This window comes from Uloborus diversus, chromosome 9 (genome assembly GCF_026930045.1).
Source record: "Uloborus diversus isolate 005 chromosome 9, Udiv.v.3.1, whole genome shotgun sequence".
Classification (NCBI taxonomy): domain Eukaryota; kingdom Metazoa; phylum Arthropoda; class Arachnida; order Araneae; family Uloboridae; genus Uloborus; species Uloborus diversus.
Genome location: NC_072739.1, coordinates 74,398,390 through 74,419,080, shown reverse-complemented (window position 1 = coordinate 74,419,080; position 20,691 = coordinate 74,398,390). Strand labels below are relative to the sequence as shown.

Sequence of the window (20,691 nt, the reverse complement as noted above, 5' to 3'; positions counted from 1 at the left end):
CTTCTATTTTGTTTCAGGCGAATTTTTTACATATATACGGCATTTAGCACATTTGCGTATGAAATCAAGTTTTGCATATGGCATTTTTTTCGCAAAAATTGCTGACGCAAAGGTCCTGTGACGATGGAAGATTCCGTGTCTTATTACTCCAGCATCGCAGCATTTTTTTCTTTTAATTTTGCTTTAAAAATTTGGCAACACTTTGAGGAACTGTATAAAATCTTCCATGTTGTCTGTCAGAAATTAGAAATTTAATTCAAAATGGTAAGTGTCAATCTGATTTCATCAGCTTTGTACATAATTATTAAAAGCTTGAATCTCCTAATTTGTGAAGAATATTCTATCGTTAATTAGCAATACATATTCGTTGCTGTACATTTCTTTGTACACTGTTTTTAATGCGATTAACTTGTGATATGAGCTGTAGAAATCTTTTCAGAAATGCATTATGAAGAGATATATTATATATATTTTGTTTGTCATTTTAGTCTCTCGTAATTCCGGACAAGTTTCAGCACATTCTGCGTGTCATGAACACGAATATTGATGGGAGACGTAAGGTCATGTTTGCCCTTACAGCAATAAAGGTATGTATGAAACATTTTCCAATTAGCATTGTTTTTTTTCTTATGAGTAGCTGAAACGATGTTTAAACTGTTGCTTAATCTCCTTAATGCAACAAATTTATTTCATGAAATTTTGTCCAAGCTGTCTTGAATGCCAAATAATAACTACAGCTTGTTAATTTGATTGTTAGCAAAGAAGATATTCGCTTACTCAATAAATCAACACGAAATAATAATAAAATGTTTCTTAGAATATGTAATGTTCGGCAGAGCAAAGCAGCAAATCTCGGATGCTTCTGTTTTAAGAAACATGCCGTAAAAATACCGAAAAGTTATTGTACCATATTTTTGATGCATTCATACATCATTAATGCTGCAAAGTAAAATAATATTCCTTTTTTAATTCATATTAACTTTTATTTGTAATTTCAATTCATAATATAACTCTAATTCATACTGTAAGTGCCTAATTATATATTAAACGTTGGTCAAGAAAATGTCTTACGGCTGTGCACAGCACAGGCTAATTCACATTTTTACTTTCTTCTATATCTAATATATAGAAGAAAGTATTGGATTCGTGCAAATTTTCGAATTTCGAATTTTGACGGATTCGAACGTTTTGAGGTGTGCTGAGTCCATTTCGACTATTTTTGGAAAATGTCTGTCGGTCTGTGTGTGTGTGTGTGTGTCACGTCTGTGTGTGACCAGTTTTTTGTGGCCACTCTACAGCAAAAACTACCGCATGAAATCGAACGAAATTCGGTACACATATGTGCCGCTATGTGAACTTGTGCCCATTGGTTTTTGGTGCGAATTCCTCCAAGGGGGGTGGAGCAATGGGACGTTTTTTGAGTTACGCGTGCTTGCTATTCCTCAGGAAGTAACTGTCGGAATCAAACAAAATTTGGTCCATATGTTGCCACTAACAGGAGCAGGCGCTGATTCAATTTTGGTGTCAATAGCTCAAACGGGGGTTGAGTTATAGAACGTTTTTTGTAGTCAATTGTGACTGCTGTATCTCAAGAAATAATAAACGGAATCAAACAAAAATTTTTTGACAAGTAGCCCTTAGTGGGGATAAGAGCTGAATTTATTTTGGTGTCGACAGCTTAAAAGGGGGTAGCGTAATCGCCCGTTCTTTTTTTCCATTGTGAGTGCCCTATCTCGAAGTAATGCTACGTTCTGGTTGAAATTTGGAATATATGTGAGTCCATACTTAAACAGGCTTTGGTTCAATTTTGACACCAATCGCTCCAAGGGGTGTTTATTTATTTATTTATTTATTTTTTTGCGAATAAAAATAGTTTTATTAATGCAACAATAAGAAAGATAAATCGTAATAGATTGTCGTCTGCGTATTTCTCGTGATTTTAATTGTATGGAAATGATCGGAAATATTATCTCAATGATTTAAAATTTTTAACTGTTGCCATCTTATGTTTGTTAATAAATAAAATATTTGTAATTAATTCAAGTAAGGCTTTTAAAGTAACTTTCAATTTTCGCTCTTTGTTTTGTTTTTACAATAATTCAGACACTGGGATGGTCGTCAAGTTTTTGCATGTGTAATTTCGTTTTTGTGGGGAATATTGCTTCCTCGTCAAGCATGGGGAGGGATCAGAAAAAGGAAAAATATAGAAGAAAGTTTCGTGATGGCCACAACATACTAGTTTATTTCTGAATCATGTAGCTGTAAAAGTAGCTAACTGAAGAAAAAAAGAGTGAAACAGCTAATGCTAAATTTAACTCCATTAAAATTGATAAAAATGTAAAACGGTATATATTAGTCATGAATAATGAAAGAAACCTTAAGTCTACATATTGTAATAATAATATCAGACAATAAAGAAGTGATTTGAGGATGCGTTTATAGTTTAAAGACTTCGGTTTGTACTGATTAAAAATAGCGGATAGATATCAAAATATCGAATATTTTTGAAAATATATTTTCGAACCCTGGTTATATATAATGATTTTATAAATTAATTTTACCAATACAGAATAGGTTTTTTTACTTTTTGTGTCGTGTGCATAGTTGAAAGTAATCGCTATCACACATTTAAAAGTGATAACTAATTTTTGTGACTTTGTTAGTTAGCGGCTTCTATTCGGAATTCCTAGTCTGGAGCATTACTAAGCAAATAATCTTGAATAAATGTACGCAAAGAGAAACTTTGTGGGGTCTCTGTATTAAGTTTCTTGAGATCTCGAAATATGGATATTTGTTTGATAGTTTTCTAATTTTTGATTGTTATTTTGAAGTTACCATGAAACATTATTTGCACTTATTGAATTTGTTGGAGGACTCTGCCCGATGATTAGAACTCAAACCGGAGAGGACCTGGCAAGAACTGGCATTCCTTTAATTTCCTCTGTCTACTTTTTTTCTTCTCCATTTTCTTTTCTTTTTTAAGTCTTCCAACTAACATTTTCCTGTTCAATCTACTAACATTTCCCTCTTTTTTTTTTGTTATGCCAGTTTTTGTGCAGTGCCTTGCTGATGGAAGATTATGAGATCTGAGGGCAATCTCCATGTATAATTGATTTAGCTATGAACTAAAACTTTATATTTCAGAGTTCTGAAATTATATTTAATATGACCTTATATTGTTTTAATATGATTGATCATGTTTTGTATGTCTTTTAGGGGGTAGGTCGTCGTTTCTCCAATTTAGTTTGCAAAAAAGCCGATGTGGACTTGAACAAAAGGGCTGGTGAATTGAGTGAAGAAGAGGTAATTTTTTTAAATTCACATTCATAAAGTTTTTGAGATTAGCTAGTGCGACTTGACTAGCTTAGTCAAGTCGCACTAGCTTAGTAGTCTACCTTGCTTAACTAGTTTTATTTTCAACTGCATTGGGTGTAAATTAAAAAAAAAAAACATTTATTTGATATCAAGTTGTGTAACCTCAAATGTTCATACCTGCCAACCCTTCCGGATTTCCCGGAAGTTTTACGGATTTTTATGTTTTTCCGGTTATGAGCAAAATCTTCTGGATTTTTCACGTTTTGTAGGAAAAATAATTATCTCGCTAATTTTGACGCTAAAGATACTTTTGCGGAATGCGGCACCTTGTTTGAGGCCAAGTAGCCAAGGAAAGGTTATTAGAATCACACGAGAAGATGTTATGCATGATCATGGATTTACTCTGTGGTACAGTGCATGACTTCATGGGGATCCAGGGTTCGTACTCTCTTTCAAAACTCCACCAATACTCCTTCATTTAGGAAATTTTTTTGGAGGGCCCTTCAAACTCCTTCATTTTGGTTTTAACTCCTTCAAAACTCTTCCTTTTTTAGTTCAAGACTACATAATCGGGATCCAATTAAAGCAAGCGTCGCGGCGGGCAACTAGGGGCACAATTTCGGCGCCAATTATCTTCTCATTCTCTCAATTCGAGCTGTTTTTGCTTCGTTTTTTAAGATGAGTAACAAATGTTATTTCCAAACTTTTAAAGAAAGCAATAAAAGTGATATTTACTAAACGAAAGTAAGTTCAATTGATATGAAATTCATAACTAATATATTGTTAAATGTAAAGAGGGTAGGTGGCCTGTTTGATTTTATTTTGCGTTAAAATCTTGTGGATAAAAATAAAAAAATCTTCCGGGTTTTTTTTCTCGGAGGTTGGCAGGTATGAATGTTAATTCCGGCCAAAATATATATTTCTGAAAATAAAAATTGCTGTAATCTTAAAATTAATTCAAATTTTATGTTGCCTATTTACTTTTTGTATTCAAGGTTTTCTTTAACTAACAAAAGCCAAAGCCAGTACTTGACACAGTTCATATTACTGTAAAAAATCCTTATTTCATAAAGCAAAATTATGGTCCTTAAAAAACCCTTTAAAAGTCCTTAGTTTTCTGAAAATTTCCTTAAGGCAGTGGTTGCTGCACTGACCATCGTAGCAGGATTCGGCATCCGACCTGGAAACTTGCACATGCACAAATCTGACACTTTCAACGGATTGACACGCCTGCTTCGCGTGGCGCGGCGGTTCCAACCACTTCCTTTCGGAAGTGGTTGGAACCGCCGCGGACCAGAACTTCCTTTCGGAAGTGGTTGGTGCGTGCTTGGTTCGTGTAAAAATGGCTACCGTCATGGAACGCAGTGCAAGTTTCAAATCGTACATTAGATTTGAAAACTGTTTAAAAGAGTTCAAAAACGGATTTTTTCATCACTGATTGCAGAACTTGGGAAGCAGCTAGAAAGCACTATCCAAATCGTGTTGCTAATGCTTGTTCCATCCTAAAATATTTCTTTGTCAAAGTCACGTGTGTCCACGGAGGAACAACGACCTCCATAGAATTTCATAAGGTCTATTTAAATCATGTCCGACCCAAAGCAGCGACACCCGAGGGCATGGGTTGTAGATGGTCGATGTATCGCAGCGGATAATTGAATTATGATTAAAGCATAATTACAGATAGTGTATGCCGTTTTAATATCTATTATTTCCAGAACTAACATTTCGCTTGGTGTATATATCTTAATTTGCGTAGTCGGCCATATATTACTCGTCCGACCGCTTAGAATGTCATTGGGAAAGTCTTAATTTGTGTGGTTGGTCATACATAATTCTTCCGACCTCATAGACTATCATTGGTCGGCTGTTGAAATTGGATCCCGCCCATCGTAAGGCCCCTTTGGTCGGTTCATAAAACAGTCCCGACCCCAAGGCAGTAATTTCTACTCTGCACATGCGCAGAAGGTGATCGGTGCAGCAACCACTGCCTTTCCTTAATATTTTTCAAGATTGGTCCTTGTCTTATTCTTTCTGTTTTCCCCATCTGTAATCTTCATCCTCTGCAATGTCTGCCAATAAAGTATGTTTGGCAAACATGACAACGAACGTCAAGCACATGTTTCGGCGAAAACTTGCCTGCCTTTTTGGAGATTTCAATCTTTTTGCCTCCTTCAAGTATTTCAATGTTGGAAGGTTGTTTTTTTCCCATATACTACTTTAAATCTGCTTATTTTATTTTTTCATTAATATTTTTATTTCTGAAATTTGTTTTAGGAAGAATGCATAAGTCTGTCAATAAAATGGTCGTGTCTCGGATTGTATTGAAACTTAGCATGGTTACTTTTTATGTGTTTAAGAAGAAAGCATTCAAAGTATTTATTTATTGTCAATTCTCATTGTGAAAAGCAGACTTAGATAAAATAAAAAGCTTTCTGCAAACACAAATTCTAACTGAAAAATTTTCTGCAAGTAATTATTTTGCCCAATTCAACCCTTGAATAAAGAATTAAATTTATTCAAATATGAATGACAAAAAAAAGTTTTTTTTGCAATACTATATAGTGTATGCTTATTTTTTTACCGATTGAAGAAAACTGTCAACTATTATTGTTTCCTAAATATTAATCATATGTATTATTTTTATTTTAATTTTGTAATGAAAAAGTTCATGTGTTTCTGAAACTACTCTCAAGTTGTTGACCAAGATAAAACATGAGCTGCTTTTTACTTGAAATTTTTGAAGATTTTTCATTTTGTAAACAAATCGACAAAAACTACTCATACCTTTAAAATTAAAGTATTTCTGCAAAAATATATACATATTAACAATTTAGAGCAAATTTTAAAAATTAATGAAAATAAAATACCCTCCATCCAGCCCCTGACGAAAGGTTTCAAGTCATCAAAGATCTCCAGAAGTTGTAATGGCAAGACTCCGTATTGGTCATGCAAGATTTACCCATAGACATTTGTTTTGCAGTAAAACCAGCTCCTCTATGCAGCATATGTAATGTCAGTCCGACAAAGTTGCATTTTTTTCCATATTGTCCATGTTTTTATCATATTAGTTTAAAATTCTTAAATCATTTTCATCTATCTTTAAAGGCACTGTTAGGGGACACTCCATGCAAAATTGTTCCTCTTCTTTCAAGAAAGATTTTTTCTTCAATATAGTATTTGTCTTTTTGTCCTAGTTTTTGAATGTTTTTTGAGATACTCATTTTTAAAAAAAAAATTTCGGTTTGGTTTGTTTTTTTAAATTTAAAATTTTGTTTATGTATTTATTTTGGCAAAACTGTTCAAAATTCAAGAAGTTTTCTGTCTTTAACTTGTTAAATAATTTTGCTTTTTTGGCACATTTTTCTTTGGAAAAGTCTGAAATTTTTTTACAAAAACAGTAAGGGGGAAACTGTTTAATTTGAAAGCTTAAAGGGAAGGGAGGAATTTCTATTTATTAATTTATCCACACATTTTGAAACGGTCCAGTCTTTTATATTATGTGTTCGTTTTACAAAATGCCAATCTTCTTGCTGAGCAAAATAATTATTCATTGCTTCAGCTATTATACAGTCATAACTTGTAGGGAGAGGACCATTAATTGAAATCATCATCTCGTGGTGAGATGTTTCTTCGGTGAGTGGTCGCCTCCTGTTATTGTGATGTTCATAACTTGAAGTTAAAGATTCACATACCGATTCCACAGATGAAATTGTTGCTGCTACACAAATTGATTGCATGACAAGTTCTAAATCTTTAAAAAGACATTGTTTGGTAGAAAGGAAAGTTTTAATCAGGTTATTACTAGTCACATCTTTAAATTCATTTGCAGGAATGGTATTGACTAATTCTGCCAATTTATCCAAAAAATTTCAATATTGCATTTCTAATTGTGATAGGGGTATAACTTTAAAATCATGCACTAGAGCTTTTGATGACAGTAAGAACTTCTCCAATTCAGAGGCAACTGTTTGAACTACCCCTTTCATTTTGATTTTTGTTGCAAGCAACTTAGAGTCTGTGATAGCTTTCACATGCTCAAAACATTCTACATCTTCTTTTGTGAAAATTTTGGTTAAGTTTTCTGCTATGTGGGATGAAAGCTCTAATAGTTCTTTCTCAACCTTAATTGTAGCTGTTGAATCAATTTTTGCTTTTTTTGCACTAGTTCAAGTGCTAGTTAATTCTTCAGACTCTGATATGAAAATAGGGACACCTTGATATGTCTTATTAGACTCCAAAACTCGACAGTCTGCATGATAAAGGGGCCAAAAACAATCATCTGGAGAGTCAAGATTGCATGGACATTGTTCTGCATTGCTTGTGCAGGACATTGATTTTAAATAGTCCACTTCGGAAATGAAGTCTGCATAGCGTTCATGTGGGAGAACATCAACTTTCTGCAAAACACATATAATTTTGCTAAATTGATTATATAAATCACATAACCTGGAAATTTGAAGGCAAAACTTTATGTTAAAGATCTTATTCATTTTTAAATTAGCATTAGTAGCCTTTTCCCTTTGAATGAAATTTCCATCAATAGAGTCTACTTGTCGCTTCTCTAAAATTGTTATGATTGCCTTGAAATCTTCCCTAAAGTTTCCATAAACTAACTTGCAATGATTAGCAAAACGTGTTTCGCTGAAAAATGTGGGATTTTTGAAACAAGTTTTTGACTCATTTGGCTCCAAACTCAGTTGATAACTTATATCTCTTAAATTTTCATACTCTTTTCCATAGTTGAATTCTCCAAAAATTGATGTTACGGTCTCTGTGACTGCCACAATCCATGAAAACCTATTTTCTTTTCTGAGGTGACCATCAATGAGACCAGCTTGTGCATGGGGGTCCCAATCATAATGATGCGTTTTGCTTTCTTCTGCCGAAAAATGTTTGCTGAGATAATCGGGCACTGACAATTTAAAATACTGTCCATCAAAACTTCCACCATTGAATTGGGAATTGGTAACCCCATACTCAGTCATACATGAAATTATGCTTTCAGCCACTGCTTGGCCAGTATGTGCTTTAATCACTGGATGTCCTAAATACAAGGCCTGAATAAGTTCCTTAGAGTCAGGAACAATAGTGACAGCCATAATAAACTGCCGAGTACGATGTTTCCAAGTTGCTTTGTCAGCAATTATTTTTAAGGGTGGCTGAAATCCAGTTTGTGTTAAATGATTATTTAAAAAACTCTTCAGCCGATTTCTTACAGCATTTGAGACATAGGGCAAAAAGTTTTTCGCAAATGCTACGGAGTTATTAATATTGCCCATATCGCAACCATTTTGGATGCTTATGGCTATCTCATCCTCAAAGTCAGTGTATGGTCGACCTCTATAATATATTCTGTAGGCAATACGTCCGATACGCATTCCTACATCAACTTCTCTTTTTGCATGTTTCCTTATTTCTTTTTCAGCTTCTTCTTTTAACTCTGCAGATTTCTTATGTAACTTACTCAAGAGATGATCCTTCAGATGTCTTTTTAGGTTCCTGAATTTAGGAGGCAAGTTAGAGCCTATAGGAAAATCAGTGCCATTTTCTTTATTATATACAAAAACTGATGGATGACAATTCAATCCTTTTTTATCAGGTAGAAGGCAACCATCAGGAGCACAAATGCGACATATGATGGTGTTGTCTTTTTCACTAAAAGTGAATTCATCAAAAAAAGAAGTTATATCAGAGATGGATCTGCATGACTGAAGAATATATGACAGATCTGTCCCATCAGCATCTTTTATGTTTGTTGAATTGGGACAATCAGTCTTTGAAGAAGTCTGAGACTGCATCATTTCTAATTTATATTCCAATCTTTTTATGTGCTGCAGAATGATGTCATATTTTTAGTTTTCATTTTTATTACTTTGCAGTTCAATAACCTCTGCTGGGTTTTCTTTGCAAAATGTCTCATTTTCAATGAAAGTTGCATTATTTTCTGAAAAAGATGCACTTTCTGCAGAGGATGTAGAATTTTCTTCTATAACAGATGCAGAGGATATAGAAACTTTTTCTGGGAGAGATGTAGAAGATGTAGAATTTTCTTCTGTAAGACATGCAGAATTATCGGTTACAAATGAAGAGACTTTTTTGGAAGGCACAAATGAAAACAAAGTTTTTTGACCAGCAGATCTTTTGTCAGCCGCATTTTCGTTGGGATGTTTCCGCTGTATATGAGCTTGATAATTTCTTTCAAAAAGTTCGTCGCGGCAAAACCGGCATTTTATTTTACGTGCCAAGCTGGGATAACTCATATTCCAGACCAACAAGTGATAAAAAAAACGAATAATCTTTTTCAGAAAATCAAGCAACGGCAAATGTCACGTATTGTTTGTCAACTCAGCATCAAACGCGAGATGCACAAGTGTTTAGCCCAGGGGTTTTGCCCCCCTCCCCCCCCCCTCCCTGGGAGTCCAAAGACTTTCACATAGTAAGTGTGACGATCCCCCAACCCTAATTACCCGATCCCGAAAACCCCTTCCTCCTTCTGGATTCCCTGGAAGCAGTTTACGTTGCAAACGTTGCGTTGCGAAGATTGGGCAGCGACGATTGGCTGCACTGGGAGAAACTTCGAATGACGGAGGCCGGAGGCGGCAAGTGACGTCAGGGTTTCAGCACAGTGTCGAAGGTTGCAAAGGTCAAAGGGAAAATACGAGCACGTGGCGGTGGAAAGAGCGGCTCGCTCCGTGAAAGAAAGAAAGCACGGCAAGAAAAGAATCGTACACAACAAAATATTCAGAAGGAGCAGAAAAAAAATTGTGCTTTTCGTTTTTTTTTTTTTTTTTTTAGATTAACGTTGGCAGCAGTTTAAAAAAAATTTCTGCAGAGTCAAATTTCTTTTTAACGTTAGCAGTTAGAAAAATTTTCTGCAGAATATTTTATGCCTATATTATGCAAGACTGGTGAAAAGTATGTTCTACTACAGGGCTTTGTCCAACTGCAAAGAATCCATGACCCCGAATTCTGATCACCTGGCTTGCCGCAGTCTGTCATGTCTAACTTGAACATTAACCTTTTACCTCTTGTACACTAACAATTAATAGTGGAATTATTAATTGTGAAATAATGAAATAGAAGGATTAAAAAACAATTTGCTTACTTTTAATGGGAAAACCGAGGTTGATCCTCCTTCTTTACAAGTGCTGGAATGTCATCTTTATTATCGACAGAAAAGAGCGAAGAGTTGACGAGAGCAAGCTCTCTATTTCTTTTTCGGAATCAACAAAGGCTGTAGAGTCCGTGAGCAATTTTTTAAGCAATTGCAGGCAGGTTTTGCTTCTCACAAATGTTTCTCTCTCCCCCCCCCTCAATGCGAGACAATACTATTTCTAGGATTTTGAACACTATTGTGTAGGGTAGGTCTGCTTAATATTGACCTGTAGATGTCCTGTACCTTTTTCTCCCAATACAGTGAAAGAGCGATCAAGAGGAAATTTCGGGGACCCCAGGATAAGAATGATATTCTCAGATGCTTCTTGATACCTGTAAATATCGAAGAAAGAAATATACTGATTAAGAAGTTGGCGGGCCCCAGACCGCCAGTTAGACAGCCATAAGGAAAACTTGGATTTTTTTTTTACTCTGTTGTAAATTTTTACTTTACGAACAAGCGTAATTTTATAATTGATGTAACCAATATTGAACTCTGGCTCCCTTAACCCTTTATTCGAGGACTTGGATGTTCGAAATTGCTGCTTTTCTTGCAAAATTTAAATTTATAGAAATAAACAAACTTGCAAGAAATAGTGCAATGCACTCAAACTTAAGATATGCTTGAAGAACAATATGTGCCATGTATTATATTAATTACTACCTAATAATTTCAAACATGATTAATCAGGGAATAATTTCGTATAACCTGATTAATTAGCTTTTTTTTTTTTTTTTGTTATTTTAGAATGTCATGGACTGATTTTGATCTCGTCCCTTTTCTGCATGATTGTACGATTTTTTGTATCCTTTTTGCTCTCTGACCAGTCTCATCTCAGTGATATATGAAAAGTTTTAAAGAATTATACATTGAGAGCAATTTTTGTGATACATTCCTCCCTACATTTTATTTTTCACCTTTTTATGAATTTGTATTAAAAGCATGCACTTCATTTCAATTGCTGCGACTTCACTTTCAATATTTTCTTTTGAATAACATTGCTTGGTTATTTTAATTATTAAAGATGTTTTTGAATTGAAACCTAAGCCCGATGTGTAAGGTAGAGAGGTGAATTCCATTATAACGGACGTTATATTCACACGCAAAAACAGTTATAAAAAAGTTATGATGTACAAGTGCTTCAAATTATATATATTTTTTTTTTTTGATAAAACGAACTTGACATGTTTCAAAATTTATTTTGGGTATATTTAAACTGCAAAAAATCTCTTGCTGTAACGGACGTTACATAAAATGGAACATCATTTATACTATAGCATCTTAAGATTAAAAAGCCTGTGAATCTATTATGTAAATTTGTTCAATTTTTTTTAAAAATAACATCACAAGATATGTCGCTAACTTATCAAAACTTGTTATAAAAATTCAATTTTCTTCTGTAAAATTTTTTTAAAAAGCTTTGTAACGGATGTTACACTGTATGACACAGACATTTAGTATGTATGCTATAAATGATAAATTAACACTTGAAAAGTAATACCTTAACTTGTAATAGACTATAATAGAGTCGCAAAATTCATAGTTAATCCTTTCATGCAATGATGGTAAATAATAAAACCTATTATATGATTAAAAAGAAACTTAGCCAAACACTTCTGCGCACAAATGATATTTTAACGACATATATATTTAACAAAAAGGAATTTTTACATAACATGAATATCAATGGGTTTTATGCACCTTGCAGCTTGGATCCTCACAGCTTTCTTTGTTTCATTCCATCTGCTTTCAGTAACATTTTTGTCAAATTCATCAATCTTAATGGCTGGCACATATGCACAGAAGGTTGATTGTGAAGCATTAGATACAATATTATAAAAATCCTTTGCAGAACGAACTATCACTTGCTTTCGTAAGATAGCATTCCACACAATTCGTTGCAGAACCAACACCATCATGAGGTCCCTTCCATGATACGACTCCTGATAGTTCCACTCTGCCAATACTTTAAAATCTGATAGATGAAATGAAAGATTTGCAATGTTGAATCGATTTTTAAAATGGCTGTGCTTCCGTCACTCCAGTAGCTTACAAAACTCGGATCTTTGACAGATTTTTTTTTACTTCACCTAAAATTGGAGGCATAAAAGCAAATACTTCTGCTGTACCATGATGCTTACTGTCGCTGATAATGGCATAACTTTTCTGGTCTAGTTCATCATCGTTATTAAGAAAATATATCACTGAAATAAAAATTGTTGATTGCTTAACATTTATCCAATGGGCTGCCATTACTTCTCTGTGATGTATTATTGAAGTTTTTGGCAATGTCAACTAGAAAGATAACCTGATCATGTTGCAGATTATCTTTTGCTTTCTGCAACTGTTCTGCCTGCCAAGCAATATTATAGCAGTGACTTCTTAGTGCACTAAGTTGTACTTTCAACTCACTTTGCATTTCTTTTAAGTTGTAGATCTTTTCAGAAAGCTCTCCACCATTCCACTGATTTACAGAGAAACTGACATCTGCATTTTCATCAATATCAGTGTTGGTATATTTTTTAATAATTTCATAAATGCCAGCTCTGCATACAGCACATTTTCCTTTCATGCAGTTTCTTTGCTTGATTGTAGACGGATTCTTCCACCAGGCTTGAAATACTGAGTGGAATATTACTATTCCTTGATGAACTGCTTGTAATAGCAAGTGAAAATTGTCACAATATGAACAACAGCATACCTCCTGGCACTTATTAGTAGCAGATACAACGAAACTGGGACGATGTTCGGAAAACTTTCCCCAAGAAATAGAAATGTTTGGATTATCTATGCAGAACAGGCTATATACTTCCTTCAAAGTATACATCAAAATTCTTTTCTGACAATGTACTTTTGTGCCTGCAGAATTTTTGTAACGCATACTATAATTTTTTCCTGGCATAAGTCGGGAAATGTCATTGCAGACATAGAATGCTGTTACATCATTGATTTTCCTCTGAAATCCTGCTTGTAGGCCTTTTCACCAGTAAATTTATCATACCACACTCCATGCTATAAGTTGTAAAACTTGGGTCTTCCTTGGACTTACAGGCAAGGTTTTTTCACTTTTCGAACAGCTTTTCCTAGAGTTTGGGGCCTCTTGTATGCTTTCATGAGCGATTTAGATTGAGCAGCTGAACTAGTTGGCTGATGAGCATTGGTAATATTGTTTGCTTTCTTATTTAAACGATACTTCTGAACTCTTGTTCTTATCTTTGTCTTTTGCACTATAGTGAGTATTAAAATCTTAAATTTCTCTTCCTTTCAGCATTTTTTCGTTTAAATTCTGGTTTTTTTCATCGGTCATACTTTCCCTGTGTACTTTTTCATTCGTTGTCATACGGAGTCATCCAGAAAAAAAAAGGGGGGGGGGATGGTTGTTATAATTTCAGAATAGCTTTCTAGGATGGGTACTTGAGGAAATGAAACAACACCAGAAGAAAGTTAACCCAGAATAATTAAATCAAATAATCAGTAATTTGTTTTTTTTTTTTTTTTTTTGAAATGATATTTATCATTCTTTAATAAATTTGAGAGTAGAAATAAAAGCTTTTAACGGTGTAAAGACTGCATTCCTATCTTACTCCGATGTTTCAGACAATGTCCGTTGTCAATGAAACAAACGCGCCTTTTAACAAAGCATCCGCCAACACTTTCTACTTGGTAGTCACGCTGCGCACTTGATATCCAATCAGCCAGAGGTACAAGTATAGTGGCGCAAAGAGGCGAGAGGCAAACATCATCCTTCCTCCGATCCATTGAACGGTAACGCTCCGATAACGGACTAAAGCGTGTGCTCGCACCTCGATCTGCTCGGAGTGGTCCAAGGATAAAACAATGGTGATTGCTAGTCTGGGAGTTTTGTGAAAGATTTGTTTTTTGGGGGTCGGAATTTTGTGAAGGGTCCGTTTTTAGGGGTCCAAATTTCGTGAACGGACCTAATTTTTATCTAGATTGACATCTGAAAGAGATTATTTTTCCTCTGTATATTTTAGAGAATTTTCTGTTCGCCAATAAATTTGTCAAATTCGAATTTCGTTCGCCGATTTTATCACATTTGGTGCATTGGCGAATGCTTAACGCGGCCCTTGATATAGAAACTAGTTGAATCAAGAATATCCACACAATTTTTCAGAACTGTTGGTCAATAACACTTAGCTAGTATGCTGACCAGTTGGGAAAAATGTTGAGGAAAATTGCCATAGGAATAAATCAGAATTTTTTCAAAAATAGTTTGACTAATATTTTATAACATTAAAAAAAGTGGATTTTTTGACCAGTCTACTAATATTCCCCCTTAAACCCAACTCTATTTATGATGATTAAGAATTTATTTTTGTTACCTCACTAAAATAAATACAATTGTATAATAAAATATTATTGCAGTTAAATTTTGTATTCATAGTGAACTGATAGTTCACTTGGAAGATTGACCCTTGCAAAATAACACATGCAAATTTCCAGCTGGAAGTTTTTCTTACAGCGTTTTCTTTGTCTATTACAATGATTTTGGTTGTTGGAAATTTTTTCAAGGCAGTAAAAAGAGATCCATTTCCATAATAAGTTTTCTCTGCCTCCCTTTTTTCTGTCATTTTTGCTGTTAATCATTATTTATCGTGATAAAGAATTTTTTAAATCATTTTCCACTTCAATTTTGCAGGTTGAAAAACTAATCACCATTATGTCCAACCCTCGTCAGTACAAGATCCCAGATTGGTTCTTGAACAGGCAAAAAGATATCAAAGATGGAAAATTCAGTCAAGTTACCTCCAACAGCTTGGAAAACAAACTTCGTGAAGATCTTGAACGTCTAAAGAAAATCAGAGCTCACAGGGGCTTGAGACATTATTGGGGGTATGAATGATTTTTATTACTATTTGTCCGACCAGTGTTTAATTGTAATAACTTGCATCAAAAGATAACAATGACGTCACCACGCGCAAAAGAAAAGGGGGAGTTGTGACAGATAACACGTCACACTTATCTTTATACATAAAGATATAATCTCTGTCCGGGGTAAACTTCAAAACTACTGGAGGGATTTTAACCATTTTTTCACCATAGATAGCTACATAATCGGGGAACAACTTAGGCTATAATTTATTGCTAAAAAATTTAGTTTAAGAACGTCATGATCAAAAACAGTAAATGTCATGTAATTTCCACATCAAATGATTAAAGATTAAACCCATTGTTTCGAAAATACGTTGTCTAACAACAGGAACATTATAAGTAATCATAATGTAAATTTTGAATCAAGGCCTCTCTGGAGCAAGCATGACATTGCTTTCTTAGGAATTGCATCCTCATCTTTATGCATAAAGGGCTAATCTCTGTCCGGATGTCCGGGGTAAACTTCAAAACTACTGGAGGGATTTTAACCATTTTTTCACCATAGATAGCTACATAATCGGGAAAAATCTTAGGCTATAATTTATTGCTAAAAAACTCGGTTTAAGAATGTCGTGATCGAAAGCAGTAACTGTCTCATGTAATTTCCACATCAAATGATTAAAGATTAACCCATTGTTTCGAAAATACGTTGTCTAACAACAGGAACATTATAAGTAATCATAATGTAAATTTTGAATCAAGGCCTCTCTGGAGCAAGCATGACATTGCTTTCTTAGGAATTGCATCCTCATCTTTATGCATAAAGGGCTAATCTCTGTCCGGATGTCCGGGGTAAACTTCAAAACTACTGGAGGGATTTTAACCATTTTTTCACCATAGATAGCTACATAATCGGGAAAAATCTTAGGCTATAATTTATTGCTAAAAAACTCGGTTTAAGAATGTCGTGATCGAAAGCAGTAACTGTCTCATGTAATTTCCACATCAAATGATTAAAGATTAACCCATTGTTTCGAAAATACGTTGTCTAACAACAGGAACATTATAAGTAATCATAATGTAAATTTTGAATCAAGGCCTCTCTGGAGCAAGCATGACATTGCTTTCTTAGGAATTGCATTCTCATCTTTATGCATAAAGGGCTAATCTCTGTCCGGATGTCCGGGGTAAACTTCAAAACTACTGGAGGGATTTTAACCATTTTTTCACCATAGATAGCTACATAATCGGGGAACAACTTAGGCTATAATTTATTGCTAAAAAATTTAGTTTAAGAACGTCATGATCAAAAACAGTAAATGTCATGTAATTTCCACATCAAATGATTAAAGATTAAACCCATTGTTTCGAAAATACGTTGTCTAACAACAGGAACATTATAAGTAATCATAATGTAAATTTTGAATCAAGGCCTCTCTGGAGCAAGCATGACATTGCTTTCTTAGGAATTGCATCCTCATCTTTATGCATAAAGGGCTAATCTCTGTCCGGATGTCCGGGGTAAACTTCAAAACTACTGGAGGGATTTTAACCATTTTTTCACCATAGATAGCTACATAATCGGGAAAAATCTTAGGCTATAATTTATTGCTAAAAAACTCGGTTTAAGAATGTCGTGATCGAAAGCAGTAACTGTCTCATGTAATTTCCACATCAAATGATTAAAGATTAACCCATTGTTTCGAAAATACGTTGTCTAACAACAGGAACATTATAAGTAATCATAATGTAAATTTTGAATCAAGGCCTCTCTGGAGCAAGCATGACATTGCTTTCTTAGGAATTGCATCCTCATCTTTATGCATAAAGGGCTAATCTCTGTCCGGATGTCCGGGGTAAACTTCAAAACTACTGGAGGGATTTTAACCATTTTTTCACCATAGATAGCTACATAATCGGGAAAAATCTTAGGCTATAATTTATTGCTAAAAAACTCGGTTTAAGAATGTCGTGATCGAAAGCAGTAACTGTCTCATGTAATTTCCACATCAAATGATTAAAGATTAACCCATTGTTTCGAAAATACGTTGTCTAACAACAGGAACATTATAAGTAATCATAATGTAAATTTTGAATCAAGGCCTCTCTGGAGCAAGCATGACATTGCTTTCTTAGGAATTGCATCCTCATCTTTATGCATAAAGGGCTAATCTCTGTCCGGATGTCCGGGGTAAACTTCAAAACTACTGGAGGGATTTTAACCATTTTTTCACCATAGATAGCTACATAATCGGGAAAAATCTTAGGCTATAATTTATTGCTAAAAAACTCGGTTTAAGAATGTCGTGATCGAAAGCAGTAACTGTCTCATGTAATTTCCACATCAAATGATTAAAGATTAACCCATTGTTTCGAAAATACGTTGTCTAACAACAGGAACATTATAAGTAATCATAATGTAAATTTTGAATCAAGGCCTCTCTGGAGCAAGCATGACATTGCTTTCTTAGGAATTGCATTCTCATCTTTATGCATAAAGGGCTAATCTCTGTCCGGATGTCCGGGGTAAACTTCAAAACTACTGGAGGGATTTTAACCATTTTTTCACCATAGATAGCTACATAATCGGGAAAAATCTTAGGCTATAATTTATTGCTAAAAAACTCGGTTTAAGAATGTCGTGATCGAAAACAGTAAATGTCTCATGTAATTTCCACATCAAATGATTAAAGATTAAACCCATTGTTTCTAAAATTCGTTGCCTAACAACAGGAACATTCAAAGTAATCATAATGTACATTTTGAATCAAGGCTTCTCCGGAGCAAACATAAGTCTAAAGTCATTTAAACATTTGGAAACTCACTTTTTGCACATTTAGGTAAACATAGTAGAGCATTTTTTCTTTTCTTTTTTTTTTTTGTGTGTGTACTATTTAAGTTAAATAAAGCGCACATTTTTTTTAGTGATCTTTGTTTTTAATAGATATATTTTGGAAATTCATCAAATTTTTATATGCTTCACTTTGCGCTTTCGTTTCTAAACGTATACTCTTTCGTTCTTTATACTTATTGCTGTTTTACTTTCATGGGTAAGGATGAAGCTCAATTTTTAATGACGTCAAAGCGGTGTGTTTTGAGTTCTTTCAGTTAAAACAGAAAACAAAAGAAAGTAGCGATTGTTTCTCACAATTATTACTGACCCAAGCAACGCCGGGTATTTTTGCTAGTTAACTATAAAGCTTGGAGTCGACTACGAGAAATTAATAGACTACGATTACAAGCATGAAAAATAGATCATGATTAGTTAACTATAAAGCTTGGAGTCGACTACGAGAAATTAATAGACTGCGATTACAAGCATGAAAAATAGATCATGATTAGTTAACTATAAAGCTTGGAGTCGACTACGAGAAATTAATAGACTACGATTACAAGCATGAAAAATAGATCATGATTATTATCCTCTGCTGAAAAGTAATTATGATTACAGTTGGTAAAAATGTAATCAATTACAATTATTGTTTGCTAATTAAAATTATGATTAGACTCGCGATACATAATCATACTTGCTGCTACTACAACATAATTAAGACTTGGATTTTTCTTATATTGTAGAGATGATTTCAAATATTGTGACTATGGTGTCGTATTAACTTGAAAATTTTTACAATTAATTTATTTTGAATTATGACATTGCAAGAAAAGAACAGAATATGAAAGCTGTGCACATTTAAGATAACTTTAAGTAGATTCATTACGTAACACTACATTTACCATGTGTTGTACAAAGTTGCAATTACACCTTTATCCTAATGCGTACGCAGTGACGAAGCTACAGTGTTTGCTGCCCGGGGCTGTTCCTCGATTTGCCGCCTTTTTGTTTCGAAATTTGGAATCAAAACTAGATATTTGAAACGCTGGTCACCACCTGTCTGAACTGCTATTGGCTAGCGCGTTTCATTCAAATGGATGAAATGCTCCGCAGATGATTTAATTGCTTTGCTGGTAAAATTGAAAATACAGTGAAACCTGCAACTGCAATGAATTCTATATACATACAAGTTATACAGAAAATAGAAAATACTTCTGCGAGAAATTTATAGGTTTCTGGGATGTTGAATGTAAAGAAACTTTTATTTTATTGCTTTTTCAATATTTTTTGTAAAAGCAAAGACATTGTAAAAGCTCATTTCCGCAATGTAACAAGGGGTAACTAGATTTACAAATTGATTTATGATTCTAGATAATGTTAGTAATATCATTATCTCGTTGAATATCCTTCAAGTTGCTTACTTTTCCCTTATTTTTTTTTTTCAGCCTCCGTGTTAGGGGCCAACACACCAAGACTACTGGCAGGAGAGGAAGGACTGTTGGTGTGTCCAAGAAGAAGGGTTAAACTGTTGCTGTTTGTGTATTTAACTTTCCAATAAAATAAATTGCTATTCCTCATCTTAATTTATTTTCAAGAGGCAAAATGCAACTGTTAGAAATTTATCATTAATTTTGCATGAACACTTTTTCAGTGTATTAAAAACATGCATAAAACGGTATTTATTTGCATATGGGGGGAGGGGGCTCTCTACACACAAGTATTAGATTGTAAGCACTAATTCCAGTATATAAGAGTTTACTTTCAAAACTGATAATAATTTTTCCCTCAATTTTACCAGAGCTAAATTGTTTATTTTATTTTGAGTATGTTCCTTTTTGGTGTAAGACAGTGGACATCATCTCATTTGAATTAGATTGAAACAAAATATTCGAAATTCCTTACTAAAAAATTTTTTTATTTCTTTCTACTTTATTCTTTTCATTGAGCATTTCTTTTGGTATGAAAGTGAATGAGTGGATTCCAGCAAGTAAGGGATAGCTCCACTTTTCTATAAAAGACCTGGCGAGAAAGAAAGGGGTGGATATACATGTTTGCGCATTCTATTAACAATAGAGCTTTTTTAACACTTCGAGAAGAATGAAATTCATGGGGAACCTTATATTCCATTCTGAAAATGGGGGGGGGGGATTTCTTTCCAGAAGTGGATATAATCCATTTTGAAAGTAAGACCCCTCAAAAGTCCAATGGGGTTGTTTCCAAAATTTTAAAAGTATTTTTTTCTGAAAGAGCATGCTTGAGAATATAGGATCTGGCCATTTTTTAAATAATTTGTTTAAGTTTAATAGTAAAAAACAATACTGCACTCGTTGCGCTTTCATTATTTACGCTTGTGTCGTGTGACATCACAAATGATGCAATGCCATTCAGTGTTGCCAATCACATAGCAAAATATTTAATTCGCATCGTTACTCACGTGAATTGGCAACGATATGGTTGATAGCATGCGTAGAGCGTATTATTTAATTCGCTGCTTGATTATCATAACGTGGTAGAAAGATGCGCCAAATTGCATCATTTGTGACGTCATAAAGAC

General features: G+C 34.2%; 1 protein-coding gene across 1 annotated transcript; it reads left to right on the top strand.

Moving 5' to 3' along the window:
- Nucleotides 1-126: 126 nt before the first annotated feature.
- On the top strand, nt 127-19,710 carry LOC129230677 (40S ribosomal protein S18). The gene is made up of 5 exons (XM_054865093.1): nt 127-264; nt 489-587; nt 3,217-3,303; nt 15,132-15,325; nt 19,583-19,710. Exons 1-5 carry the CDS (start codon nt 262-264, stop codon nt 19,659-19,661), a joined length of 462 nt encoding a protein of 153 aa, XP_054721068.1. The 5' UTR covers nt 127-261; the 3' UTR covers nt 19,662-19,710.
- Nucleotides 19,711-20,691: the final 981 nt, after the last annotated feature.